This window comes from Botryllus schlosseri, chromosome 10, assembly GCF_051294905.1.
Source record: "Botryllus schlosseri isolate E-star chromosome 10, Bs_hap1, whole genome shotgun sequence".
In the NCBI taxonomy this organism is placed as follows: Eukaryota; Metazoa; Chordata; class Ascidiacea; order Stolidobranchia; family Styelidae; genus Botryllus; species Botryllus schlosseri.
The window spans coordinates 3,178,225-3,206,170 of NC_137245.1; the positions used below are offsets into that span (position 1 = coordinate 3,178,225).

At 41.2% G+C, this 27,946-nt stretch overlaps 1 protein-coding gene and 1 long non-coding RNA gene across 3 annotated transcripts; both read right to left on the bottom strand.

The window, feature by feature from the left end:
• Window positions 1-22: 22 nt before the first annotated feature.
• Window positions 23-27,946, bottom strand: LOC145447740 (uncharacterized). Of its 2 annotated transcripts, XM_080325996.1 has the most exons (4): window positions 27,736-27,946; window positions 12,670-12,795; window positions 9,123-9,248; window positions 23-278 (listed from the first exon to the last, which is right to left on the bottom strand). In XM_080325996.1, the coding sequence occupies exons 1-4, from the start codon at window positions 27,920-27,922 to the stop codon at window positions 28-30; spliced, it is 690 nt and encodes a 229-aa protein (XP_080182122.1). In that variant the 5' UTR covers window positions 27,923-27,946; the 3' UTR covers window positions 23-27. The 2 variants fall into 2 exon arrangements, with proteins under 2 accessions (XP_080182122.1, XP_080182123.1); XM_080325997.1 differs by lacking the exon at window positions 9,123-9,248 and having other exon boundaries at window positions 27,736-27,937.
• Window positions 18,358-25,952, bottom strand: LOC145448383 (uncharacterized). Its single transcript, XR_013917889.1, has 2 exons — window positions 21,132-25,952; window positions 18,358-19,120 (listed from the first exon to the last, which is right to left on the bottom strand). It is a non-coding gene; the product is annotated as an uncharacterized LOC145448383 (long non-coding RNA).

Genomic DNA, 27,946 nt, shown 5'->3' on the forward strand with positions numbered 1-27,946 from the left:
TCTAGGTAGTTCGAAATTCCGATATTTCTAGTGATGAAACACAATTGCAATTATCCCTGTCTGTGATGATGATTGTTGTAGCCTACTATTACTCACTGAATCAGGCGAATTTATGTGATGTAAACCACAAGAGATATAAAAATGCATACCCGTGCAATTTACTTTTCCATCTCCAGAGTATCCAGCGTCGCAGTTACAATCGTGAGATCCAATGGTGTTTGCGCAAGTAGCGTTATCCACACATTCGTTACTTTGTCCCACAACGCACTCATTTATATCTGGAAATGACATTTAAGGAGTCAATGAAACATGCAACATCACTTTTTAACAGGATTGGTTACAGGACCGGAACACCACTTCTTCAGGCCCCCCCCAAAAAAACACACGTTGGACTTTGGCCCCTCATAGGGTGATGAGCCGAACTGATGGGGGCGTCATCCCCAGACCCTAATTGCCTTGTTACTTTATGCCACGACTTATGATCGACTTCTTTTGTACTGTTTAGTGAGACGGCTTATTTCTCCTAAACGCGTAAGCCCGAAAATTTTCAATAATTATGTTTGAATCGGTCAATATGATCGGCAATTTCATATATATATTGCTATCAAATTTTTATCCTCTCTGCTCACGTAATCAGATTTACCAGTAGAGCTGAGGGAGGTGTCTGGGAAACTGCAGGACCCGTAAATAACACTGGTCAACATGATTTTTGTTTTCTGGCCAAAATGATGACTATATTAAGTCAATTTTCGACGCTGATTACGAATATGAAGTCGCTTTTTTTCTCTCGCGTTAAGATTTTTTACAATCAGCGATTTAAAATTTTGCATTTTAGTGCTAAAAACAACCTGTTCTGTGACGTATTCCTTGCTGTTAGGTATTAGCTACCACTATTGTGACGTCCTCAGAGGTGGTAAAAGTACTCCAGAAGATTGAAGTAACGACATCAATTTCTACTCAAGTAGAAGCAGAAGTAACGGCGTCAATTTCTACTCAAGTAGAAGTAAAGTTAATTTTTATAAGTATGTAAAAAGTCATTATCTAGACATAGTTTTTGATATCAGTATCAATTTATTAATATTTTCTTCCTTTCAAGACATCACAAGACTGCGATACGATGAAAAGATAGGAGACAAAGAAACGACTTGGAGTAGTCTTTGAAATCAGACATCAGAAAACTGAAATCAGACCTGGGCCTAGGCAATGTAAAGAAGAGGTATGCACAGCACAATGAATAAATAATTAAGCGACATTGAGGCTGTGAAGCATTTGGAAACAAAAATATTTACCATTTGGTATGCCAATATGGTTTGGAGAGAGCCACATGGACACGGAAAAGATTATTACTCTTGCTCATGTGTTTTGTTTTTTATTTAATGTCAAAAATCATCCAATTCCGATTTCACATGGACCAAATGTTACAATTCCATTGCCTTCACAAGTTTTACCATCAGTTGTATAAGATTCTCTTGGTGAATAGTCTTTGTCTGAAAAATGTTCTCAGCAAGTGTGTGATGGTGATCAGCAGCTATATAAAGTTGAATCAAGTTGAACTAAATAACTGCGTCATAAATTTAAAGTTTGTTATGTTCTTGATCTTGTTCGAACAATAACTCAATACGACGAGGTTGCAATAAGAAATCAGTATATTGTACAGCAGAATAACTTTTAGGCAGCGACACGATCCAGAGTGCAGTTAAACGAAAGACCACGAGAGAACAGAACACGGGGTATGAATACAAAGCACGACACACGGGGAAATAATGATTGGCGGTAATTACTAATCCTACACAAATAAGAGATAAACGATACCAACGTAAAATGCACGAACATAACAGTCCTCCCCTGTAAGTTTAAGTAAGGTACAAGGTAATTTTACGTTGGCCGATAGAAATCAGTTTGGGTCCTAATTCTAAGCGGATAACGTCTGCCCGACGATCGAGCAGGACTAGCTGCAGGACGTTGTGCCCTATTCCGGGCCAATCGTTGCTCAGCTTGGGACTGTAGAGGCTGAGCAACTTCCTGTGTGGTTGTATTATTGCCAGCTGAAATCAAGCGTGGTTGGAGTTGGTTCTTATGCCTTCTCCAATACCCATGATCTGTTTTTACAACGTACACAACACGCCCCAGTATTTCCGTCACCACGCCAGCAACCCACTTTGGTCCACTTCGGTAACTGCGAGCGTAAACCGAGGAACCAATCTCGAAATGAGTGACTGATTGTCTAGCTAGGCGTAACGGGTTTCGATTTGTCGAAGGGCGAGCACAAACTTAACAAATTGCGCGGCTGTCGACCATGTAAAATCTCGGCAGGCGTTTTCCAGTCTATGCCCGGGTGCGGTGCACATCGGTACGTAGCGAGAAGTGTTTAGAGCGCAAAGTTGAGATCTTTTCCCCGGTCGCAATTTTTTATTAATCCAGCTTTTAAAGTCTGGACGAATCGCTCCGCTTCCCCGTTCGAAGCCGGGCGAAAAGACGGTGATACGATATGGCTGATTGCCAAATTAGAACAAAACGTATCGAATTCATTTGATGTGAATTGCGGCCCGCCATCCGTGACAATTGTTATGGACAAGCCTTCGATAGAGAAGACTTCCCTCAAAGCGTTGACCACACACGAGGTTGTGGTAGAACCGACCTTCATTACTTAAACGAAAGGGTATTTCGAATGCACATCGACGATGACAAGAAACATTTTATTGTTTATTGGACCTGCGAAATCCAAGTGAATTCGTTCAAAGCTTTCAGAAGTTTTTGGCCATTCGCGATACTGACGATCAGGCGCTTTCATTACTTTGCGGCAAGCGTCGCAACTCTTAACGAGATTTTCAATGTCGCGATTAATGGAAGGCCATGCGATGTAACGTCGAGCCATCTGCTTCATTTTCGCGATACCCCAATGTCCTTCGTGCAACAATGATAAGACTCGCGAGCGAAGCGACTGCGGAATTACTACGCGCTGAAAACCGTCAATATTGAGCATGACTATGTCTTCGTGCAGAGAAAGCGAATGTTTGCGAGTCGTAAACCAAGAAAAATCATCAATGTGCGTCTTTGGATTCCAATTACCATGAGTGACAGATAATTTTACTAGTTTCATGGTTTTGTCCTTCAGCGTCGCGTCGCGAATTTCATTACGAGTTAACGGTAAGCCATCGAATGCCATATTGATAACGTGAACGATCTCCGCGTTTTCAAGAATTTCCAGTTCGTCAAACTCAGGGTCTGGACCCTTTGGTAGGCGAGATAAACCGTCGGCGTTTCCGTGCTGATCAGTCGGTTTATAGCGAATATCGTATTGGTAAGCCATGAGCGTCAGTGCCCATCGCTGTAAGCGTTGCGCTGTAATCACGGGAATTTTCTTGTATGGCGAGAAAATAGCTAAAAGCGGTTTGTGGTCCGTTACGAGCGTAAATTTTCTAACATACAAGAATTGACGAAATTTAGTGACTCCGTAAATGACTGACAGAGCTTCCTTCTCTATTTGAGAGTAGGATTTTTGCGAATCGGAAAGCGTTTTCGATGCGTGCGCGATCGGTCTCTCTTCGCCATTGTGATCGTTTGATATTCCGATTCCGAATTGAGAAGCATCATAGTTGACAAAATGAGCTGCTTGTTTACATCATAATGAGCTAACTGCGTAGCGTCGATTACGTCGTTTTTTAGAATGCGAAAAGCAGCGTCACAGTCCGTATTCCAAATGAACTTTGCGTCTTTTTGAAGGAGACGGTACAAGGCAGCGGGTTTATTCGTAAAATTAAGAATAAACGCGTGATAATAATAGACTTTGCCCAGGAATGCCTGTAGCTCGCGAACATCCTGAGGTGTCAAATGAATCTGCTCTTATTGTAGGTTCCAGATTGAAAGTCAAACATATAGCCTACTTGGCACTGATACCACTTTTGCTTGGTATATGAATCGTCATCGTGAATACACGCTCTTCTTTGCCGGCGAACCCTCTTTAGTCTATTGTACCGATGTTCAAGGTCTTATAAAGACATTGGCATAAGACTAAAAGCTGTTTTGTCGCACAATACAAATCAATGTGCTCCTATCCTTGTAACTGGTACAACTTGCATCAAGGGGACTTGCGAGAATATGAAACTTTCGATTTCAAATTTGGAATATAGTACTCAAACGTGCAAAGTTTCCGTTAATTTTGAACTCATACATATGGTACTGGTTCAACGGTCTAGAACAGGGGCGGGCAACATACGGCGCGCGACTGAATTTTGTCCGGCCCGTAGACAGTTTCCCGTCTACCAGTATGCCGATATCCTCCACTGATTACCAGTGAACCCGTCCCGTAAACCCGTCCCTCGGTGAACCCGGCCCTCGGGAAATTTTGTATTCATCGGCAACCCTAATATCCCACCTCCAGCAACCCTAATATCTTACCCCAACCCTAATGTTCCCCACCCCCAGCCCTAATATCCCACCTCCGGCAACCCTAACATCCCACCTTCGGCAACCCTAATATCCACCCCAACCCTAATATCCCACCTCTGGCAACCCTCTAATATCCCACCTCCGGCAACCCTAATACGCCACCTCCCCCAACCCTAGTATCCTACCCGAACACAATGTCCCACTCCCCGAACCCTAATGTCTCCCTCCCCCTACCCTACCCAACCTTAACACCCGACCTCAACCTACAGTTGCAATAACGAGCAGACCACGCGTGGTTGATATGTGAGCAATAACAATCTTTGGGATATATTTTTTATCTGAACAAGTCACACACAATATACAATGCGATAAGACCCAATGCGATGTCATGAACACTTGAACAGATACGAGGATGTCGAACGTCGCACGTCCGCCCCTCGCCAAGTCAATTCAACAATGAGCCGACCACGCAATCGTGATCCCGTGATCTGATCACTCCGTGACTGCGTGATCTACGCATGTCCTGGCCTCCTTACAAGATCGACAAATCAGTTGATAATAACATTAGTTTAATAATTCATATTAATACTAGTTAATACACTCAATTTCAAAATTTTCCGAGGGCGGAATTCACCGAGGGCCGGGTTCACGGGACGGGTTCACCGAGGGACGGTTCACTGGCAACCCCTCCACTACTTGCTTACTGCGTCAAATTTTAGTGAGTGTATGTTATTATATACGTGTGCGCGCAGCGTGCGAGAGTGGAGCTTGCGCGTAAGTGCGTCGAGGCGAGAAGACTTGCTTTATCGGCATTTACGATCTACTCAACCCTAATGTTGTTTGTGCTAATCATGGTGTTTGTCGACCACAATTGTCATTTGCACCAGGCCGATATTTTTTAGATTTCGTAACCGCCGACTTGTAGCACGGCACACTTCTAGGCTTTTGTAAGACACCGATTATACAGATGAGATGGCGAGGAGGAGCCCAGATAAACCTCCAACACTTACGTACGAATTCTGGAGTCGACTTCGGTCGGACTCGAACCCACAACCAGGGGTGGCTTTTGGGTTGGGTGAGGTGGGCGGTCGCTCCCCCTGGCCGAAGAGGGGCCCCTGTTTGGTCTAAGCACTATTTTCAAGGATTATATCGAATAAACGTGGAATTACGTGTATCGATCAAGAAAACATAATTCGATACATATGGGCCAATCATCATCAAATCTCTGATTTTTTTTAGAAAAGTCCCATATCCGATAATCATCGCGTCTCTGCATGCGGCAGAGATTTGATTAGGTCTATTCTTGCACAGTGCACACAGGGAATAATAGATATTGCCTAATCCAGCGCGTGGCTCAAACCTTGACGTGGTGTGCTGGCTCATTACTAGACGTGGTGCGCTGGCTTATTACTAAATGTCAGCCGATGGCTTGCCAGGTGAGTGCTGATCTATTTATCCTGCACCAGTTGTATCAGCATTCTATTATTTTACGCCACATATGCCATATATCTTCAACATGAAGATATGAGTTAATTGTCACCTTCGTCTTGGTGCATCGTCCTAATACATTAGAGAAAACGGAAGGAAATTTGGACTGAAACGATATCAATTTGTCGCTCGAATCACAAATGTTAATAGTATTACATGATTGCGATTTGACCATCTGCGAGGAAATTGCATCCAAAGCAGACGTCCACTTAGCGGTCATGGAGAAAGCATCGCTCCAATCGAGACCAAATATGTTTTGCCCACGGTGTTCGTCGAGAACTACCAATTTCAAGCCAACTCGAACTTCAGAACCCACCTGCACGGTTACAGTGCAAATACCTTTCAGTGGCTTGTCGCCATACGCTACGAAAGAGCAATGGTATGCTGAGAGTTTTCGTAGAGCCCAAAGTTTTGTACCCAGTCAATCTCACCATGGCGGATGGTGCACCAGTGTCCCACTGTGTCGGCAACGGAATGCCGTTGATGCTGGAGTTGATCCAGAGCTGGTTTCCTACGCGTCGATATAGTTGATCGATGTCGAAGGAGAGGAGCGGCACTGAGCAGAAATTGACGGATGTGACCTGTTGCGTGATACTAGGTTTGGTTGACATGCACACAGGTTTGATATGACCTTTACGACCACATCTCTGACATACTGAATGTCGATATTGACAGTCTTTTCTCTGGTGATCGATGAAACAGCGGCTGCAGGATTCCAGTCTTTCTGGAAAGTTGCCTTGGTTGGATTTGGAAGGTTTTTCCCCTTCTGATAACTTCCCGTCATTTTCTTGACGACGGAAGTGTCTTTACCGCTACTCTCGCCTTGGAAAACCCTATCAGTTTCCGGCGTTCTCACGTATGTTGCGGCTACTTTGAGAACGTCGTCAAGGGATGGATTGGTTTGTGTTAGACAATGCCGTCTCACATCCGCGTGCGGCGTTTCTTTAATGATGAGATCGCGCATTAGCTCATCAACGTAGCTCTGATCAGAGCCATCTTTTGAGCATATGAAGTTGCAATCTTTGGAGATTCCGGGTAGAGTAGCGATCGATTGTCACTGTTGCATTTTACAGTTGTAAAATTCGTACCTGGCTGCTTGCACATGAATTGAGTCCTTGAAGCGTGTAGACCAGTGGTTCTTAACCTTGCCCCCAGGGGGCGCTGGCGATGTTGAAGGGGGCGGAAACGCTCAGGGGGCGATATGGGGGGCGCTGGAGAAAAACGGCTTCGCAGTAGATGATGTGGTCATAGTACATATCCTTAATGAGTATTCAGAGCAAATTATCACCGAAAACTTCGTTACATATAGCCTTCAAAATACATATATGTTTAATTGTCCATGGGCGCCTAAATGACTGACACTGAATGTTCCTGTCTTGGCAATCTGAACCCCAGAAGACGAATTCCATCTGGCAGGGGAAAATTATATGTCAGTGAAGAAATACCAATCTGAAATCGTGTGCGTCTTTTAGTTTAGTACGATTGGGTGACAGGGATATTCCTGTTTGGCGATATCCCCGTTGAGCGATTCTATATTTTTTGATATTGAAGACAGGGGGTCACGAAATAACATCATGCAACGAAGTCATACCAACGGGTTCGCCCGCCCGAATATGTTTAATTATTAGTAACGGGCCCTACAGTTTCCAAGAAACCTCACAATGTTCGCTTCAAGTTTTGATGAGTCTGCGCACACTCAACAACTCACTGCGCTGACCTCTGGACAACAGTGCGTATCGACTAAAAAAAGGTAATAACTTCGGATTTGTTGTGCGCGACGTCGATTTTATGTGCGCAGAGACCCAGGACCAACGTTTTTGTTGGGGGGAAGGCTGACGAAGTGCTGTTACGGCCCTGGTAACGAATAATTGTACCTGCGGACACGCCCGAATATGTTTAATTATCAATTACGTGCCCTTTATATTCCTATACAACAGCTCACTCGATCAGTTTATCGCGACTTATATATGTAATTACCATCTATTCATTCATGCATTATAGAAAATTTTGGTACCTAGGGTGACCAGGCCACACAAACTTTGCTGACCATCGAAATCACGATAGGGGGTTCGTGGAGGCGAAGCCCGCAAAAGTTCGGTTTATCACGCTATGGGTGCGCAAGGCAATCGTTTTTAGGGGGTTGACGACGTGCTGTTACGGCCCTCCCTCTTACTTATTGTTTTTATTACATTCCTTACATTATGAAGTTTGGGGGGTGCTGGAGCACGATAATTTTTGAAAGGGGGCGCTGGAGGAAAAAAGGTTGAGAACCACGGGTGTAGACAAACTTCCCAGTCAACGCGTCGATAGTTTGCGCACTGACATCAGCAGCACCAAACAGATTACGTAGGAGCGAGTACGTTTCAGATCCAACCCATGAGAGTAGACACGCCCTTTTCTTCTCCATGTTGGAATTACCGTAAATTGCAAAGTGATGGTTGAATCGTTGCAGATATTGGTCCCATTTCTCTTTTGGGAGCGGTAGCTTCGGATGTTGACGCACCGGGACTCGACCTCTGCGTTAACTTCGTTATAACTTCATGTTGTAACTTTTGCTGCGCCAAATCTTCTTTGTGCTGAGCATTTTGCTGCTCCAACTGTGCCTGTTGTTTGGCCATGGTTTCTTCATGCTGCCTTTGTTGCTTCGCCATCATTTCCTGCTGCTTCTCTAGAAGCTTCAATATACTTGCTTCCATGATGTATCTCGGTCGCAGAAATAAATATGAATCCGACTTCTGACACCAATTGACATGTTCTTGATCTTGTTAGAACAATAACTCAATACGACGAGGTTGCAATATGAAATCAGTATATATTAACACCAGAATAACTTTAGGACAGGCGACACGATCCAGAGTTCAGTTCAACGAATGGCCACGAGACAACAGAACACGGGGTATAAATACGAAGCACGACACACGAGGAAATAATGATTGGCGGTAATTACTAATCCTAGACAAATAAGAGACAAACGATACCAACGTAAAATGCACGAACATAACAGTCTATATGACATGTGTGTGTGTGTTACAAATTTCTGATTTTCTGTATTCTGTCAATTTGACACCAGACTGTAATCATCCGCCAGCAGACAACACATGCAGAAAATACAAAACAATAAAACACATCGGTTAAGAGTTATTATCACACCAGCGCAGGGTCCTTCCACTGTCGCGTCGTACCCTTGCGCGCAGGTGCAGTTGAAACTTAATTAAAGAGCAAGCATGCTTATCTGAATATCGCACCTGTACAGGGACCATCTACTCCTCCGGTGTATCCCGATACACAAGCACATTTATACCAGCCGACGAGATTGGTACAGTTTCCGGCAACACCACAAGGATCGTCAGTTGCTGCACATTCGTCAGTATCTGTCAATGGCACAGACGTTAGACATGAAGTTACCTATAAATTAAAGCTATAACCCATCTAATTACTAGTAATATTTGTGGCCTATTTGATGGATAAAGCAGGAGGAAATAAATTTCTTCTAATGTCTTCAATCCAGTTATACCCTTCATATTAGGAAAAACTTCTGGAGAATGGGAATGATATTACATATGATTCCAAATCTTGCATGTCAAAAATTTCAGGCATGAGGACCAACATTCCCCTTGAATATATTGCCAAGTAGCAGTGAATGAGGCAAAATTTAAATAAATATCAAGAGATAGAAACATTGAATTGACTGTCTATTCAGACTTGTACAATCTAACCATTTAGTTCGTTGACGGTCAACTAACTAACGGTTTTTTGAGTAGTTTTAGTTCCCGTTGCGGACTTTGAAAGTGAGTAGTTCTAGTTCTAGTTGCGAGTTTTAAAAAATTGAGTAGTTTTAGTTCTAGTTCAGGGGTGGGCAATTATTTTCCTCCGCGGGCCAAATGAGAAAATTTAATAGGTAGGCGGGCCGCGTGAAAATTTTTAGCTATATTCTTCAGCGTATTTTAATGTTATTTCTAAATTATATTGTTAATAAATGCTGGTCAGTGAATGTAATGATATTCGGCAATGAGAAAGTGTCGGCTAATTAAAAATTTATCTATTTGATGTCATGATTTGAAACAATGTTAAACATGATACATTTTGGGTCTCTTTAAACCCCTATACACGCTCTTCTATCAAGACTCTAAAATAGTGGTTATCAAAATTTTTTAGGCACGCTTCCCTTTATGACAGTGAACAATTTCGCGCCCCCTTATCATGATATCACAAAATAATAAAAAGTGCAATCAGAATGCTAGCAATCCCAACTGATAGTTTGATGGCATGGAAGATTATGGCTGTTGATGAGAGAATTGTGACATATCAAAGTCGGCCAATACACAGAGCAACACCTATAAGCTGGTGTTATATCGCGAGCAGCGCGAAAGTTTTTTCAGTAATCTTCGGCTTCGCGCCACCCTTCTAATGCTTTCACGTCTCCCAGTTCGAGAACCACTGCACTGAAATGCATATGCAACAGTACAAAGCTTATTTTCTTGGTCGCTGTCTTCCGAGCAGTGTGCAGCTGAAATAGCCTTTCTATTGAGCGAAGCTTGTACAGTATAGTTTTTCTGAACTTCGTCCTCCCCTGACCGAGTGTTTCGTGATTTTGTCATACGACTTTGAATAAAATCCAAAAACATGGAAGGACGGGTTTACCTCTGACTCGAGTATGCAAATATTCAGTGCTCAAAATTCTTAACCTAACTGCGGAAGTCTATGAACCTCGATTGGTCGTATCGTACCTTCTTTGAATTTCAGTTTCGACTTCGTTAATCCATTATGGGTGATAGATATGATGAGTCATATAGTAATCGCGAGCACTGATTCACTTGTTTTACGAATTAGGGATTTGGAAACATGTAACGAATTGAAACACATGCCGTATACTGCGTAATGTGACAATGGCAACAAGGAAGGTTTGAACTAAACTATATGGAAAGAGGAATTTCTTGTGACTTCAATTGCTAGTCATACTTTGGCACATTGCCTTTATTTTGAATTTGGATTACGCATGTCAAGTATGTAGGCAGCGTAATCGATATAGGCAGCGTAATAGTGGCATATTTATAAACAGTCTTTAAAGTAAACGAATTTCCTGTTCATTAGATACAGCCTATGTTTTTATTCATTGAAAAAGCAGGTTTTATGTTTTGAATTCCAAGCAACCTCTCGCGGGCCGCACGTAATAGCTTCGCGGGCCGCATTTGGCCCGCGGGCCGCACTTTGCCCAGGTCTGTTCTAGTTGGAGATTTTGCATAGCCTGTCTGAAATATCGGCATTGTTTAGAACAATCGGGTAAACGCAACACAATGACCATAACAATAACCCGTTGCGACTCTCCAATTGTTTGAACAATGCCGATATTTCAGTCTTGGAGGACGGATTCTCGGTGGATCAGTGCCCGATCAATATTTTGATTTATATTTTCGGAATCGGTGCAACAGTAGCTTTCGATCAAGACCAGATTCAATAATTTCTGCGCCCGGGAAGATAGCTTTTGGATTGCCAGAAATCCTACAGTCGCTTACGCAAAACAATTCTCCACTCCAGCCCCGGCGAAGGGGAGCGAAGCTGCAAAATCGGTCGTTGCCGTCCCATGCTTAATTTCTATAATTGAACTGTGTCTCATGAAAAAGTTTTTAAAGGCTTTGATCAAAGAGAGAGTACGTCCTAAATACATTCACGAAAGGTTTCCTCACTTGAGGTAATACAATAGAGGGTGTATTTGCTGGAGCTCAAATCAGAACACTCCCCAGAACCCCCTGTTTCTTATTAGGAAGGCGGATCTGGAAAAAAAATGCACGACTCTCCTTCATTGAAGTTGTATCTAAATTTTTTGGAAATACTAAGGATCCTGATTATCTTGAGGTTTTTAGTGCAAGATAATCAAACGTCATATCCAATAAAGTGAGCTGAGAACGTTGTAGGATGTGTTTCGTGTCATATACGGACCTAAACGTCGTTAATACAGCCGTATCTGAGTAAAATTTTCATTCGATTTTTTGGAAAAATTGTGACGTGATGAGTGAATTCTGACGGCAAATTCAGAATCAGCATCGTCAAATTAGATAAACTCAATTAATCGTTCTAAATAAACAAACTCAATTAATCGTTCTAAATAAACAAAAAAAGTTTTAAAAAAATCGACCAGTGTAATAATTGAACATCTTCGGGCGGAAGGTACCTGTTGATATAATGACTTCATTACATGACGTCATTTCTCGACCTCCTGTCTGCTATGTCAAAAGATATTGAAATCGGCTAAACGTACTAAACTGAAAGACGCACACGATTTAAAATTGTTATTTCTTCACCGGCAATTGATTTTTCCCTGCGAGATGGCATTTGTTTTGTGGGGTTCAGATTGCCAGGACAGGAATATCCGGCGCCAGCCAGTTAGACAGCTAAGGACAATTGAACATATATGTATGTATATCGAAGTTTTCGGTCAGCATAAGGGCAGTACGTTTCTACCAATCGCTGTCTGGTTCGTCGCGGCGCGGTAATGGCCGGAGCCGAAATGCCCATTTCTATAAATCATGCGGATTGTTTCTTGGGGGAAGAGTACCCAATATCCAATATATTTGGTAACATAAAATTGCGCCGAGCGCGACAAATTCTTGAAAAAGTTGCTCTGATTAAAAAATACTCCTATTTATGCTAATTCACGACATAATTCTGGCCCCCTTCGAGCCCAGAGAACTGGATATACCATATAATTTATATTCTGGTGCACGGGATGATTGGGCTATACATTGACGCTAAATGAATAGGCATGTAACATTAACGCGTGATAGTGTAGGCTACCTGCGCAGGGGCCACCAACTCCTTCTTCGTATCCCGGTGAACAAGTACAGTTATATGAGCCGTCACGATTAACACAGATTCCGGTATCACCACACGCGTCATCAGATGCCGCACATTCGTCAATATCTGTCAATTGCACAATTGATAAACATGACAAATTGCAAAAAGACAGCTTTGGATCATTCTCTATTATATTAGCGTCAATTCTTGACACGATATGGTTGGATATGGCGGAACTATAAAAGCATGCGAACCCACACAAGCACTTGTGTAATGGGAAAGAGAATCCAAACTGGAGTTGAGGTACGACTCAACGACTAGTCCGCAAGCATACTAACCAGGACTGTGGCGAGAGGAGTCGGAGTTTGGCTGATTTTTTGCTTAATGGAGTCGGAGACGGGGTCTCAAAATGTTTGGAGTCGTACTCGGAGTCGTGAAATGAAAACTATAGTGGCTGGAGTCGGAGTTTTTGAAAATGACCCTGACTCCGACTCCAACTTCTTTATTATGAAAACAATTGCTTTCAAAGGTATCTGTAAATTACTAATGATTACTAAATAGTTATTATTAGTAACGATATTGATAAAATTGGACATTATTTGCCAATAGCAATTCAGTTTCATAGTGGAAGAAAATCGCAAAATGCATCTTAGAGATGCAGTCACATATTGACGCAATTTTTGGAATTATACCATGATACGGCGACAGAGTGTGTACCTCGTCTGGATTGTAAACTTGATGTAAATATTAGGGATGGTGTGAACCTCTAAAAGGTTCAGGTTCGTGTGAACGCGAACCTTTTAGAAAGGTTCTGTGTGAACGCGGACGTGAACCTCATGACGTCACGCGACGTCATATTGCTAATACCAACCCTATCCTTCAATGAAGTGATAGCCTATATTAATATACGATACCTAGCGACGACTCGGGCCACATAATGCCACAATGCTGAAGTACATATTGGCGTTTTAAACGTCGCTAAATGTATCAACTGAGGCAATCAAATGATATAATACTCCCATAAAATCAATATCATCCGTCGCTTAGCCAACAGTTTCGACGAGGACTTGCCAGGGAATATAAGCTTACGCCGTAACGGTCTTGGCTAGACCGGACAATGTATTCGGCGTCCGAGTATTGCTACATTGATATTGAGCAGGGTGTAAAACAGATTTATTTTTGCTATCGATATTAGGCTACCCCACAAGTTATACAGCTGTAGCCAACACCTCGATCGTACGGATTTGGTTTTAATGATACAATAAACATATGAAGTCAAGATTGACCTCTTATACTCTTATACGCCTGCTAGATTTGTTACATCAAAAAACGATATCAATCGCATTGATTGGTTGAATAAGCGTCATTTGCTGACTACATGTAGTTTATTTCGCTCGTGGTGTTTTGTGATTGCGGGTCAAGCGCTCAGCAGAGAGTCACTAAATATTCACAAAGGGAAAGCTGGATATTTCGAGCAAACTTTTATAACAAATCAAGTAAAATTTTTGAAATTGTTAAAGTGCATGCTCGTTTTGTGTTGATATTTCATGCTGCCAGCGCCATGCATAGAGTGGCCCGCAGTTGAAATGCAATAAATTCGAATAAAAAAAAGTTGAAATGAAGTGAAAATTGTGATATATGAAAAAGGTTCACAGTGCAGAACTTACCAAGGTTCTGTTGTGAACGCGAACCTCTAAATTTCAGAGGTTCACACACAGAACGCGAACGTGAACCTCACGTTCACACCATCCCTAGTAAATATAACCAAACGCTGCTTCCCCCTTGACAAAAATAAAATAATTTGTAATGTAGCTCAGCTGCTCGGGTATTAGTACTAGTCCTAGTCCCTTAATACTTGACATGTGCTGTTTGACTGCTTCTCAAACTTCGTTCTGAACAATGTTCATTACAAATATATTTAATATCCAATTCGGCATTGGCTTTGAGCTTCAGGAAGTGTGTCAAAGCGAGGCGTAATTGCAAAGAATGCAGTACGCACTAGCTGCTTGAGGTGGTCATCGGTAAATCGATTGCGATATTGATTTTTTATTCTAACCATTTTTCTAAAAAGTGCTTCACATACATAAGTTGATCACAATAGAGAATCGTTTTTCTTGGTATTGGTTGTCAAGTTGGGATCCTTTCCCTCTTGAACTTGACTCCAAAAGTCAACTAAGTCTTCACTTTTTAATAATTGCTTGAGCTGGATATCTGACTAAGTTGAAAATTATTAGGGGCATTGGCGACATTAACTGCGATAGGATTTGAAAACATTTTGATGATGGGCAAAAAGGCATTCATTCCGTCAATGCGGCGGTTCAGCTCATCAATAAAGCTGCTGATATGCCCGTTATATGCATCAAATGATCCATTGGTTTGATGGTCAGATACCGCTGGGAAAATGTGTTGTAACACCACCTGCACTAAACCAGGTGTTGAGCTGACTAACATTTGAGTGCCGATCCAACGCCTTTGAGTGAGAATATACTTTTTGGCGTGAGTTAAGTAACGAAATCGTTGCTGAGTATCGCTACTCCACGACAGGGGAATTGGTCTTATAAACACCAGACCTAATTTTATTTTTGTTATACATTTATTTTTTACTTTTGTGATTTCCAAACGTATATGGGAGCCGCGGTTGGGAATCACTGGTATAGTGTGCAATAGTTGCTGACTCATACACAATAGCAGGGCCGTAACAGTACTTCGTCAGCCCCCTCCAAAACTGGTCTTAGGCCCCCTATATGATGATAAACCGATAGAACCCCTTAGGCAATCCGCTGTTTACCGCTACTTATCATCTCCATTGCGGTCCAATTACTGAGTCACCGTATCCCGCCTAAACGCGCGAAGCGCGAAAAAGTTCTATAATTCATGATTGAATCGGTCGAAATAATCGGGAATTGCATATATATTGCTATCAATTTTTATCTTCTATCAGCTCACGTAATCAGATTTACAGGTAGAGCTGAGTAAGGTGTGTTTGAAAACGTAGGACCCCTCAATGATAATCAAACATCTTCGGGCGTATACCCGTTGGCAAGAAAGAAAGAGGATTTCGTCAGCCCCCCCCCCCAAAGACTTGGGAGTTGGGCTTCCATAGGGTGATAATACTACTCCCAATCGCGTTTTTCGCTTTTGCCACGAAATTAGCCGTACAGCCCAGTGGGCCAGCGCAGAGCGAGAAAATTTTCGATAATTCATGATAAAATCGGTCAGGAATTTGATATATATTGCTATCGATATTTCGTCCTCTCTGCTCACGTAATCGGATTTACCGGTAGAGCTGAGTGAGGTGTCTTGAAAGCTGTAGGGCCCGTTGGTATGACTCCGTAACATGATGTTATTCATGGTCTGCTATATAAAAAAATATAGAATCGCCCAAACGCAGGCTACTAAACTAAAAGACGCACACGATTTCAAATTGTTATTTCTTCACTAGCATATAATTTTTCCGTGCGGGATGGTATTTGTCTTGTGAGGTTAAGATTGCCAAGGTAGGAACTTTCGGCACCAATCATTTAGACGCCTATGGACAGGGACAATTAAACCTATATGTATTTTGTATATATACCCAAGTCTTCGGTCAGCATAAGGGCAGTCCTCTTGATATATTTACCTATTAGGCTACTTTGGGAGACAATCGTACTTATTTTTGTAGCAGTTGGGGGACGAAAAAAATAGGGAGACAATTTTGTGTCCCCCTAATTCTTGACGACATTTTTCCCTCAGTTGGTATCGTCTGTTAAGCAAATCCGTTTGGGACCACGCTCATTAGTCCCTCATTTGCCCCTTACAAAAGAAATCAAGCCATGAAGTAGCAGGAATTTAGAGTTACAATGGCGACATTTTGACCCCTGTATAAAGCCCGTATTTTGAAAAGTGGCATTAAGTCGACAACCAATAGGGGGGATTTTCTCCCACTTTTCGCGTGTATAAAATGACACCGCTTTGCATACATGATAGTTTTTGTTTAGGATTCACTCAGTTCGAACCATTCCGGTATATATAGGGATTTTAGGCATTTATACACTGTGTTAAAAAATGACGACACAAAAAATGCTGACCACCATTGTGATGACTCAACATAAGTTCTAGTTGCGATTTTGGTAGACACCGCGGGTAGTACGATTTTAATGTCGACTCCTAATATTTGGGCCCATATTAGCTCTTAGCAAAGGCGAAAAGGCACTACATCATTGTTACATGTTGTTTAACACCCGTGATACACATTGTGAAAAAGAATTACTGCTTTACCTTAATACAGCTCTATCAAATATATGTATTGGTTATAGCATGATAAATATTCTGTAGTATTTCTCGCACCCAATATATTGAGCTGATAGGTCGTTGATTTGCTTGTGTCAAGGCCGCTTGAAGATGCTCTGTCAGTTGCGAGCATAAGGAATATACCTTACGTCAGTTATTCTCAACCTTTTATGTCCTTGCGGACCCCCTTTGGACCGTCTCGAGCCTCCGCGGACACCCGACTTTTATTTCTAATTTTGCTCAAATTATTGTTTCCGCTCAAGCCAGACAATGTACAGTGCGGTACAAAAGATGCATTGCGACATATTAAACAAAGAGGAGAATGATGAAACTACAAAGCGCGGTATTTATTAAGGGTGCCAAATATGATTTCGTGAATGAACAATTAATATACGCTATTTATTTGAAAATTTTTGCATCTTTTTAATTCTGCTCGCACTATACGCGATTTCATGTAGATAAATGTTTTGATTATTAGGCACCCTTCCTCCACAAAAAATACGCATCATTTATGAAAGTAGGCATCTAAGCGTTGGCCATTACCACGCCAAGATGTAAGAAGATATGAAGTTTGGGCGAGCATGGGTCTCATAGAAGTGTGCCAAAAAGATCGTCAGCGAGAACACATTAGTCGAAAGGGATTGCCCTTATGTTGACCGTAAACTTCGATATGAAAATGTATTTGTACGGGTGCCTAAAGTGCTGGCACCGAATATTCATGTCGTGGCAATCTGGACCCCACAGGGCAACTGACATCCCATCCCGAATTATTATTGAACAGTGAAAAAATACCAATTTTGAATCGTGCGCTTCTTTTAGTTTAGTAGCCTGCGTATAGGCGAGTTCAATATCGTTTGATTACATACCGCACAGGAAGTCGGACTGAGAGGATAAACAATTTATAGCAATATAAACGCAATTATCAATATTATTGACCTAATCAATCAATAATTATACAAACATTTTACCAGGTCCACGTGGTCGCATCTAAATGGAGACTGCATAGGTCAAAAGTGCTACATTCGGTCAAAGTGGCGATCACCGAATAGATATAGGATTCTTAATTGTATCAATGTGAGGCGAGATGCTATGTAACAGTCCCTGGATTGATGGCTTTTACCTATACAAGAATAATATATTGCTCAGAACGCAGTAGTCAAAGCAGATAAATATAAAATGTGACCTAATATGGCTGCGGGTGTAATCATCCCCTCTCCACATCCACAACAATTTCGTTGCTAGAGAGAGGAGAACAGCACCAACTAGCATAATAAATAAAAATATATCTCGTAATTTTCGAATTATACGCAAGGTCTAACGGACTATGTGACCCCAAACAGCTTTCCATACCTTCGTAAGTTTGCTACAATTCCATAAATTATTGTAATCAACCTATCATCGTCACCAGAAACACATATCTGAGTCGAAAACGCCTGACATCAATCAAGCATATACGTTTAACATTAAATTCAACTACGTAGCTCATGTCATCCGCTCATACCATGCAGGAGTGTTGATAGAAAAATCGAGCTGGTTTATTCGTCATCACAAACACGGATAAAATGACTCTGCAAAAGCTAACATAAACAAATAATTATGATCAGGCTGAAATGTGGCAACATAGGATTGGAAAGCAGCCAAGTGCAAGTAGTAAATTAGTTGAATTGTTTTGTCATTTCATAACGTCACAATGCTGAGGCAGGAGAGCGTCAAATCAAACACTTATCAAACATATTATGGTATCAGCTTTAAATACCAGAGGATCGAATTCGCACAATGCGTCGGTTACAACGCTCAATATAGGCTTACAGCCCACAATTCTACATTGTATACGTTGCACTAACTAATAATTTCCACGAGTACAGATATTTTAGTTTCCCTATAATAAAACACGGTAAGAAGCAGTCAGATTCGGGTATCAATTACGACCCCCGTCAGTTCAAGTCAAGGCAAGGCAACATTACATATATTGACTGACTGATGTTGAAGAGATCAGAGCGTATAACGTCATCATCGTTGCTCATTATGGCAGACTAGGGAGTGATATTCACATTTGCGTCTGATTATATGAAGCCTCCGCAGTCCGCTTGCACTTATCGGTCACGCATTGAACAGCTCGACGGCAAATTCATTGGAGTGAGTTCCCAGCTATCTTGCTTGACGTCTCGATTGTTTGTAGTGGCTGAAAAATAATGCAGCGATTGGTAACTACATGCACAGTACACACGCGTTTGGAGATGATACACAACTTCAGTAAATTTCAAAACAAAAATGCAGCATGACAGGTTGCTTCATAAAGATTGAGCTACTGAACGGCGGGCCTATATGCAAAAATTTAAGTGGATTCACAAAAATGATCATAAAATCCGATCCCAGAGACTTGATCCAACGACTAACGTATCGCCAGATTCTACGTTTCAATGCTCAACCAACCGAGCTAATTTGACGGCGACTGCGGTGGAAATCATAGTTTAATTGTACCGAGTGTTCTCGTTTTCTCATCTGAGAAAAGAGAAAACTGGTATTCATTTGGCCGTGACGCCCTTTCTAATCCTTATTATGTTATAGTGATCGCTTGACCGAATTCTCAGCTATATCATCTATCGAAAGAGTCCTGAGTGACGTGTGTTTACGTTATGCAGTTATCAAGTAATGAACTCAGAAGTACATGCGATTTGAGCGTGCGTGTTGCGGTTTGCGTAAGATGACTCACACCGCGTGTCGATTACACAACGCGGCAGCCACTTCACAGTCACTATGCTATTGTTTTTGTGATCAATGATAACTAATGATAACGAATAAAGTATTGTTATCCATGGCATTAGACATCTAGCAAATCTGCCAATTCGAAAGACAATCATAATACAGGGTATATTGTCTCACATAGGTGACACGCGGGCGTCGTTTCTACGCAGTATAAGTGATGTTTCTTTCATATCAATATGAAAGGCAATACACATCACCACGTGCGATTTATTGGCGTCATGATCGGCATATATCATTGGCGGGAACAGCTATAGTGTATGACATCCAGAACTTATGATATCGCTGTTTATGGCGCGTTATTATATACACCAGTCAGCTAAATTACGGCAAAGTCTGCGGGCTCATTTGTACGGCCTCACTAGTCACGTTGGCAATTTGTTGCTATGCCAGTGTCCAATAGATTGATAGTAATGAATTCTTTTGAATTGCAGCTATCTTGTACAATTTGCAAGTGCCTAAAAGTCTCATAAAAGCAAATATGTTGCCATGTCGGAAGGGCATTTGTGAAAATTCAATCAAGCCTGCCGACATCGTTAGCCGCGTAATGTTTTGCCGTATAGAACCCACACTTTGAACAGGTTTTATCATCATAAAATAGCTTATAAATGGCTGGGTACATGTGTGTCGATAGAAGCCATCCACAGCACAGTACTGCAACATCATAAGACCATTATAACGCATTATATCTCCGATTAGGTGAAGCGTGTTCAGGGAAGACTTTGCATGTCAGGTCTTGCCGACACGCGCAAAATTCGTTTTTCTGTATTCAACCAGCATTTGAACAGGTTATACGCTGCTCGCGTATATGATATATAGCTTGATGTACGCGTATTGATAAAAATTATCATTACAAAAAGACTGTAACCGTCTATGACCGGTACAACGCCAGATATCTTAGATCAAAGGAGGCGTGTTAGTGAACAATTGCGTCCGTCTCACGACCGAGACAATCGTATCGATCAGGCATAGGCCACACACTGGATTTTAAAAAGAATCAATAAAACGAAAATGCAGATGTTATCGTAACTATATGCTCCCTCACACAGCGTTTAAATACGATTTATCAATATCAATATTTATCAGTATCTAGTTGAATTATTTGAAATTAATCGGGAAACAATATAAAGTTAACGTTACGCGATCAAAATATTCTCAGATATATTGAGCGGGCAGTCAACATTTTACTAATTGAGTTATGTGAACACGTTATCAAGGAGGATTCTGAATCCGTTGCTACTCACATAGACGTTTAAAAATGTATCAGAAAGCGCGTTACGAAGTGAAAATCTATTACGACATGAATTGAATTAGTGAGGGAAAGATCATAGGCCGCAGTATCCGTTTGGCGACTGTCCTGTCCAGTATTTACCCGTTCGCGTGAAATATAACACAACAGAAGAGAAATGCGTTCTATATTCAATACTCACTTTTTGTCATGGAAATGGAGTCGGCGTGGCGATCCAAATTTATACGCTATTGTACGCAGAATTCAGCAGCTATGTGGAATACTCTTCAATACGCAGAACGAATCGTTCGATGAAAACACTGATTGGGAAGTAACTCATTCACGCATGTTTGCATCTTAAACTTTTCTTATAAGATTCGTGTTTATAGGATTCATGCTAATATACTTGTCATGAAACTTTAGGGCCATGAGGTGCTAATACATCTTCTGCATCATTCAACATCATCTGCTAGTCCATCGTCCAAAGTAACGTCCATTTACAATAACCTGCTAATACGCTGAAACTAATCTTTCAATCACTCGGTGACAGCGGACATGAGACCTTACCAGTTGATGGCACGCAATTGGTCGCGCGTACGTATACAATACTAAAGTCATCGACCTAATTCAACATTGTGAATTGTGCCGATCTCTGTAAGAAAGGCGGCATGTTGAATTTTTTGTGATAAAAGTAGGCTATTCCTAAGCTACTGATCGATTTGTATATTCTGCGAATTCGGTAGCCTTTGGGAGACAAAAACCGACTTTTCAAACGCCAATACCGGGCCAACCCCGGGTCCCAAGCCGTTGAATCGGATATCATCGCGTTCAGTTCGACGAGAGGAAAACGGGGATAACTCTGTCGAACCCCTAAGACCAGCGGTTGTCGATCGGTATTTCGATCTCTGTTCTCATACCGACCGATTGAAAAACCAATTGCGTAACCCGTATTGGCGTACCATCACGGGTTTTTAGAAGAAAACTTTTTTCTACGCGTCCCAGCCCCATTTCCCGGGCATCGTTGGAATCGTAATCGAATTACGCGTCTGCCGGTACCAAATTTATCCGGCTACGATATTCGGTTGGCGAGAAATCGGTGATTAAAAAAACTTTGAAAAAAGCGCTATACGCTGTTTTTTGAAGGCCGATCCCGAGTCGGCTGAAAGTCCGATACGATCGTATCGGGTATCGGTCTACGCCGGGCCCGAAGACGAACGCAGCGGTACCTCGTATGGCCCAGTGGTGTGAACGACCGAGACGGAACCTCGGATAGCCCGCCTATGAAAAACGTGAACTTCTCGGATGATCCACCGATCCAGGATAATCCGAGGATTATAATCGAAAAACTCACATAACTCCGCTTCTACTGGTCGGGATTGAGTCAAATTTGTTTTGCATCGTCTTTGAAAACAGCTCAACAATTTCATGGGGTTGGCAGAAAAATTTGATTTTTTTTAAATTTTACCTAATAAATTAAAAATTCTAATTTGATCTGCGGAGTCCTATGCTTGTTAGAATTGAACCAAATTTGGTGTGCAGTGTTTTTTTAGAGTAAGCTGACAATTTAATAAGTGAATGGCTGGAATCCGGATTTTTTTAAATGATATTTATGATCAGTGCGGGATTTGAAGCACAGGCCTGCAGACATGGGCGGAGCCTGGAGCCTATTAAATCATATTACGTCGCGTGCAATACCTCGGTTACAATGATGATGACCCCATCAAGCGCCAAGGTAATCAAGGAGGTTCGCAATTCGAAATGAAGATAGGTTGGGATTGGTTTATACAGGGTTTGACGCTTTGGCCATGTTGATAATTGTAATTATAATTGATCGAGCAGGGTTATTACCCGTAACATTTATGATACCTTACAAAACGCGTATTCAACGTAGTATTGGCGACAAATATAGCTTTAGTTACGAAATTACACATGAAGGAAATCTATCGGTATCAAGGTCAATATTACATGACTTCACTATTTCGAATCTGGTTTTACTGGTGGATGGCTGCATCAACAAACCCACTCTGACTGTTGTAGTATAGATTAGTGAAGATTCATTCGACTCCGAGCCGGTAAATCTAGGTTAATGTGTTTCAACTGCGAAAGTATGAACAGTGAGCATAGACGACATCAGATCGATGCGATTCATGAAAGCAATTTTCACGCCGCAATATAGCGTACCGCAACAATTGTGGTCGTTATTGTTTGATATTCACGGTGCTCGACTACATTGTTCACATTTTACACCATGCCGATGTTTTTTATGCCATATTTACCTTCATAAGACAACGATTACGCGAATGAGATGCTACGTAGAAGCCGAGATAAACCTTTATTACCTTAGTACAAATTCTGGAGTCGACCTCGGTCGGACCCGAAACCGCAACCAGCTGGTCTTGCGGTTGTGGATTATTCCACTATACGCTATCTCGCCACGCTCTCACTCGGTAGCGAGCATGATTGAATTGGAGATCTAGGCGTGTCTATGAATGCGGCGAATGTTTGGTTAGGTTTGCTGGATTTCCCGCTGCGTAGAAGCCGAGGCCAGTCAAATGGAAATTTCGGTCATTTTTGAAATAATAGTATTTACGGTGACCAATTTCGTCACACCGACATGACCAAAAATCGTGTTCCATTTATGCCTGAAGAGGCAGGAATGTCTTTTACACTTGTTTTGATCTTGACAAGGGCCTACATCGCCAGAAAATGAAAGAAATTGATGACACATATTAGCTGTAAATTAGTCCACTTCATTGAAATAGACACGTTAAAACGATGGTGAGATAATTTTCCAATAGAGTAGTTTACACACTGAAATTCACGACCACAATAAGCACGCAAAATACGGGTAAATATATTTTTCAAGTGATAGTCAATATCTATATTCTTTATCGGTCCAAGGTGCATTCCTTCACGCTACAATTTGATATTTATGATATTCTATCATTTGCTCTGCAGCACTCCTATAGTACTCTTACAGGCGGATTATAAGACTAATTGGCATCGTGACAGATCTTATTCCTATCAAAAGTCATCGTCCTTTTTCATGTCATCCTCCACATTCGGTGAATACCATCTAATAACTAATTGTATCCATATATCGTGTTAAATCACCAATGTTTTTTATTACTTTATGACAAGAAGGGGGTTCTGGTGATATTGAAAGACCAGAAAATATCTAATGTGCTTTATAAGTTCAGTGGGTTACCATTTAGTTTCCCTGAAGCTCGCAAAGTTTCCAGCACATACACAGCTCTAGTATCAACGCCTAAGTGAAGTACCATAAATGCTTTTTCAACTCATAAATACCATTCATTGGCATAGCCCATTCTCAATTGCAATCGGCATCATTTACGCCCTGGATCAGTCAATGTCAAGTGGCAGAGAAATATTCGAACGCTGAGTTGCTGAGGAATGCAATTGATGTCTCTGTGGATGAGATTTTAGGAATGGCGACTTTGCAATCAGTAAAAACTTCGAATCAAGGCAGAGAGACATCGGTGTGCCCTGCATAACTGGGATTGATTTCATGAAATCTAAATTGGTCCGACGAAAATACATGTTACTATCACTGGAGAAATATATTTACCCGTATTTTACCTGCTTGTCAGCTCATTTCATTTTCGTCGTCCTTAATTTCAAAAAATTATCCCACCACCCTTTAATGGAGTTATTTTAATCAAGTTGACTAATTTCCAGCTAATCCGTAACGATTTGAAGCGGCTTTAACATGACGAGAGTCTGAGATAGGAGGTAGAGACATGTTAAAGTGGTCTTTATTCGAAGGTTTCTGTCTTGCAGCACTAGTAATAATTGATCAAAAAGTGTGCCTTACGTTAAGCCGAAAATTGCCTTATACCTGCTAATACACTCCAAGTCCATGAAACAAGAAGCTTCCGATGGATATTAGGGTCGATTATAATAAATGAATATATATTTATTATTTTATGGTAACTGAGATCTGCTATCGCAGCAAGGTAGCTATTGAATGTCGTAGTTATTTGCATACTAGCCGTAGAGAACTGGTGATCTAATCTGCAGCATGGCCAACTGTAGCTTCTTATAAAGACACATGTTCCGTATTTTCACAGCAGTTTTCAAACGCAAATATGTGCGTGGTGAAATGGCGTGGTCATTGGTATAATCCACAGCTGCAACACCAATGGGTTGTTGGTTCGAGACCGGCTGAGGACGACACGAGAATTCCTACCCAAGTGTTGGAGGTTTATCTAGGCTCCTCGTCGTCATGTGATCCGCGTAAGCGGTGATTTATAAAAGCCTAGGAGTGGGCTGTGCTAAAAGTCGGTGAATACGGAATCAAAAAATGAATATAGGCATACTCTAAAACTACCAAATTAGTCAAAACACCATGAATAAAAAACAAACAAACGGCGAATTATGTATCGCGATCATCGATATCGTACAAGGATGACGTCGTGGATTTCAAATAGTGACGTCAAAAGTGATTGTCATTGGTAAATGACTCTTTTGACGAAACTGGTTCCCGAACATTGTCATATAATACGACGTCAATGTCCACCTTAGTTCAGTAACAGCAATGGTCATGGTCTGGTAATTCAAAATGGCGAATTGTCTCCCTAAGTAACAAATGTCCACTAAAGTGGTCTATTAGGTATTGCAAAAGTTGGGAAAAATTAGGGCGACCGCAGTTGGAGGACATTTCGTGTATATTCTAAACGCTGCGATATAAACCGCAAATCACCAGTGACAAAGCGCGGAATCGATATTCCAAAACCAATCCAGTTATTTTCAGACGCCTAACTTGTCTCCTTCTGTTGGCGATAATTGTCGCCCAACTGCTTCAAAACAGGACTGTCCACCAAAGTAGTCTAATAGGTAAATATATATATATATATATATATGTATATATATTAGGGTTGTTCAAAAAAAACTTTTTTTCCAAATCTCACTCGCCTACTGACTAAATCGTCAGGTTGTCCAAGAAAACGATGCACACCAAATTTGACTCAATTCCAACCAGTCAAGGCCATGCAATCTTGAATTGAAAATTTTAATTTATTAAAAAAAATTGAAAAAAAAATTTCTCAAATTTTTCTGTCAACCCCATGAAATTGTTGAGCTGTCTTCAAAGACGATGCAAAACAAATTTGAGTCAATTCCGACTTGTAGAAGCGGAGCTATTTGAGTTTTTCGTTGATAATCCCCGGATCAAGGAGAATCCGACAAATATCTACGAAAAACGCGAATAACTCCGCTTCTACAAGTCGGAATTGACTCAAATTTGTTTTGCATTGTCTTTGAAGACTACGCAACAATTTCATGGGGTTGACAGAAAAAATTGACAAATTTTTTTTTTCAATTTTTTTAAATAAATTAAAAATTTCAATTCAAGATTGCACGGCCTTGACTGGTTGGAATTGAGTCAAATTTGGTGTGCATCATTTTCATGGACGACCTGACGATTTAGTCAGTAGGCGAGTGAGATTTGAAAATTTTTTTTTTTTTGGAACAACCCTAATATATATATATATGTCATGTTTGAAGAATTCATACATATTATGGTATAGAATGCTATAAAAATTTATAAAATATGAAAAAGGAAGTGATGCATTCTTCCATATTAATTGTATAGTGAATATAATTCGAGCTGTACCACAATGAAACAATTTTGTTTGCCAACGGTAATCATATGTTTACATATGTTTAATGGTATATGATAGTCTTATACGCGTCACTGTGGCATATAATTTTCGAAGTAAATTGGTAATCCTGTTGGAGTTGGAGTAGGAGTCGGTACGTTTGAAGATTTGTAGTCGAAGTAGGAGTCAGAGTCGCTATATTGAGAATATGTGGAGTCGGAGTAGGATTATGAACCGGTATGATCAAAATGGAGTCGGAGTAGGAGCTGGAGTCGGTGGTAAAATTTACCGACTCCACAGTCGTGATACCAACAAGCCTAATTTTAGGATAGATTCGCTATGTCCATCATCATATTTAATATTGATTCCGGGCTATTCGAGTAAAACTGCCTGAGAGAGAACTTCTTTTCCGCTTTCTGCAATGAACATGCTGGTTATAATAAATCGTGTGCGTCATATCATTTGGCGAGTCATGGAAAATCACCATCACTCGTGGCACGCGTGTCAGGAGTTGTCGACTCCTGCAATAGGAGTGTATCTGAATCCAAGACTAGGGCTGGGCACAATGATTCGAGTACTCGAATCTGAATCAAGTATTAATTTTAACGATTCGAGTCGAGAAGTAAAAGACGATATTTTGGAGTACTGACATTATATATACGCTCCTCGCAACTGAAAGGTAATTCAGTCACGAGAATTACAGTTCTGATACTATTTTCCACCGAGGAAGCCTTGTAACCCTGAGTAACCGTGCTGCAGCATACGATACATAAAAAAAGCTATGAACGTTGCTCGAAATAACACATTTGCGAAGTCATGATCATCCCACAACATTGCCAAGAAGTGCAATGAAACCAGTATGGTCGAAAAAATACCGGGACGAAGGTTCCTTTTATATAGCCTCACCGCGGTATACTTTCTCCGATGCCTATAATATTCCCGATCCAGTCAATTTTGTTTGGTAGAGCACATACTTTTTGAATTATCCATTTTCAGCATGTAAACCACGCGCGTCTCATCAACAGAGACGGCGTAAAAACAAAGTCAAAGTGTATATAATAGTTGTGAGTATATCCGAAAATCTGAACATTCGATAATTTACCTTTTATGATTAAGCGTAAAAGATGCACGAAGACGGTATCATAAATAGTAAAGATTCGTAATGTTACATTCGTTACTACATACCTACGCACGAGTCGCCTGCTCCGCCGGTGTAACCTGACGCACAAGTGCAGAAAAACGAGCCCTCGATATTGTTGCAGATTCCTGTGTCACCACACGGATCCGTCAAGCATTCGTCAGTATCTGTTAGTAGGCGATAAAACATTAGGGCGACAGAGGCCATGAATCGCTGAGCGACGCCGCATACCATTCCACATTGCACATGCAAAAGTAC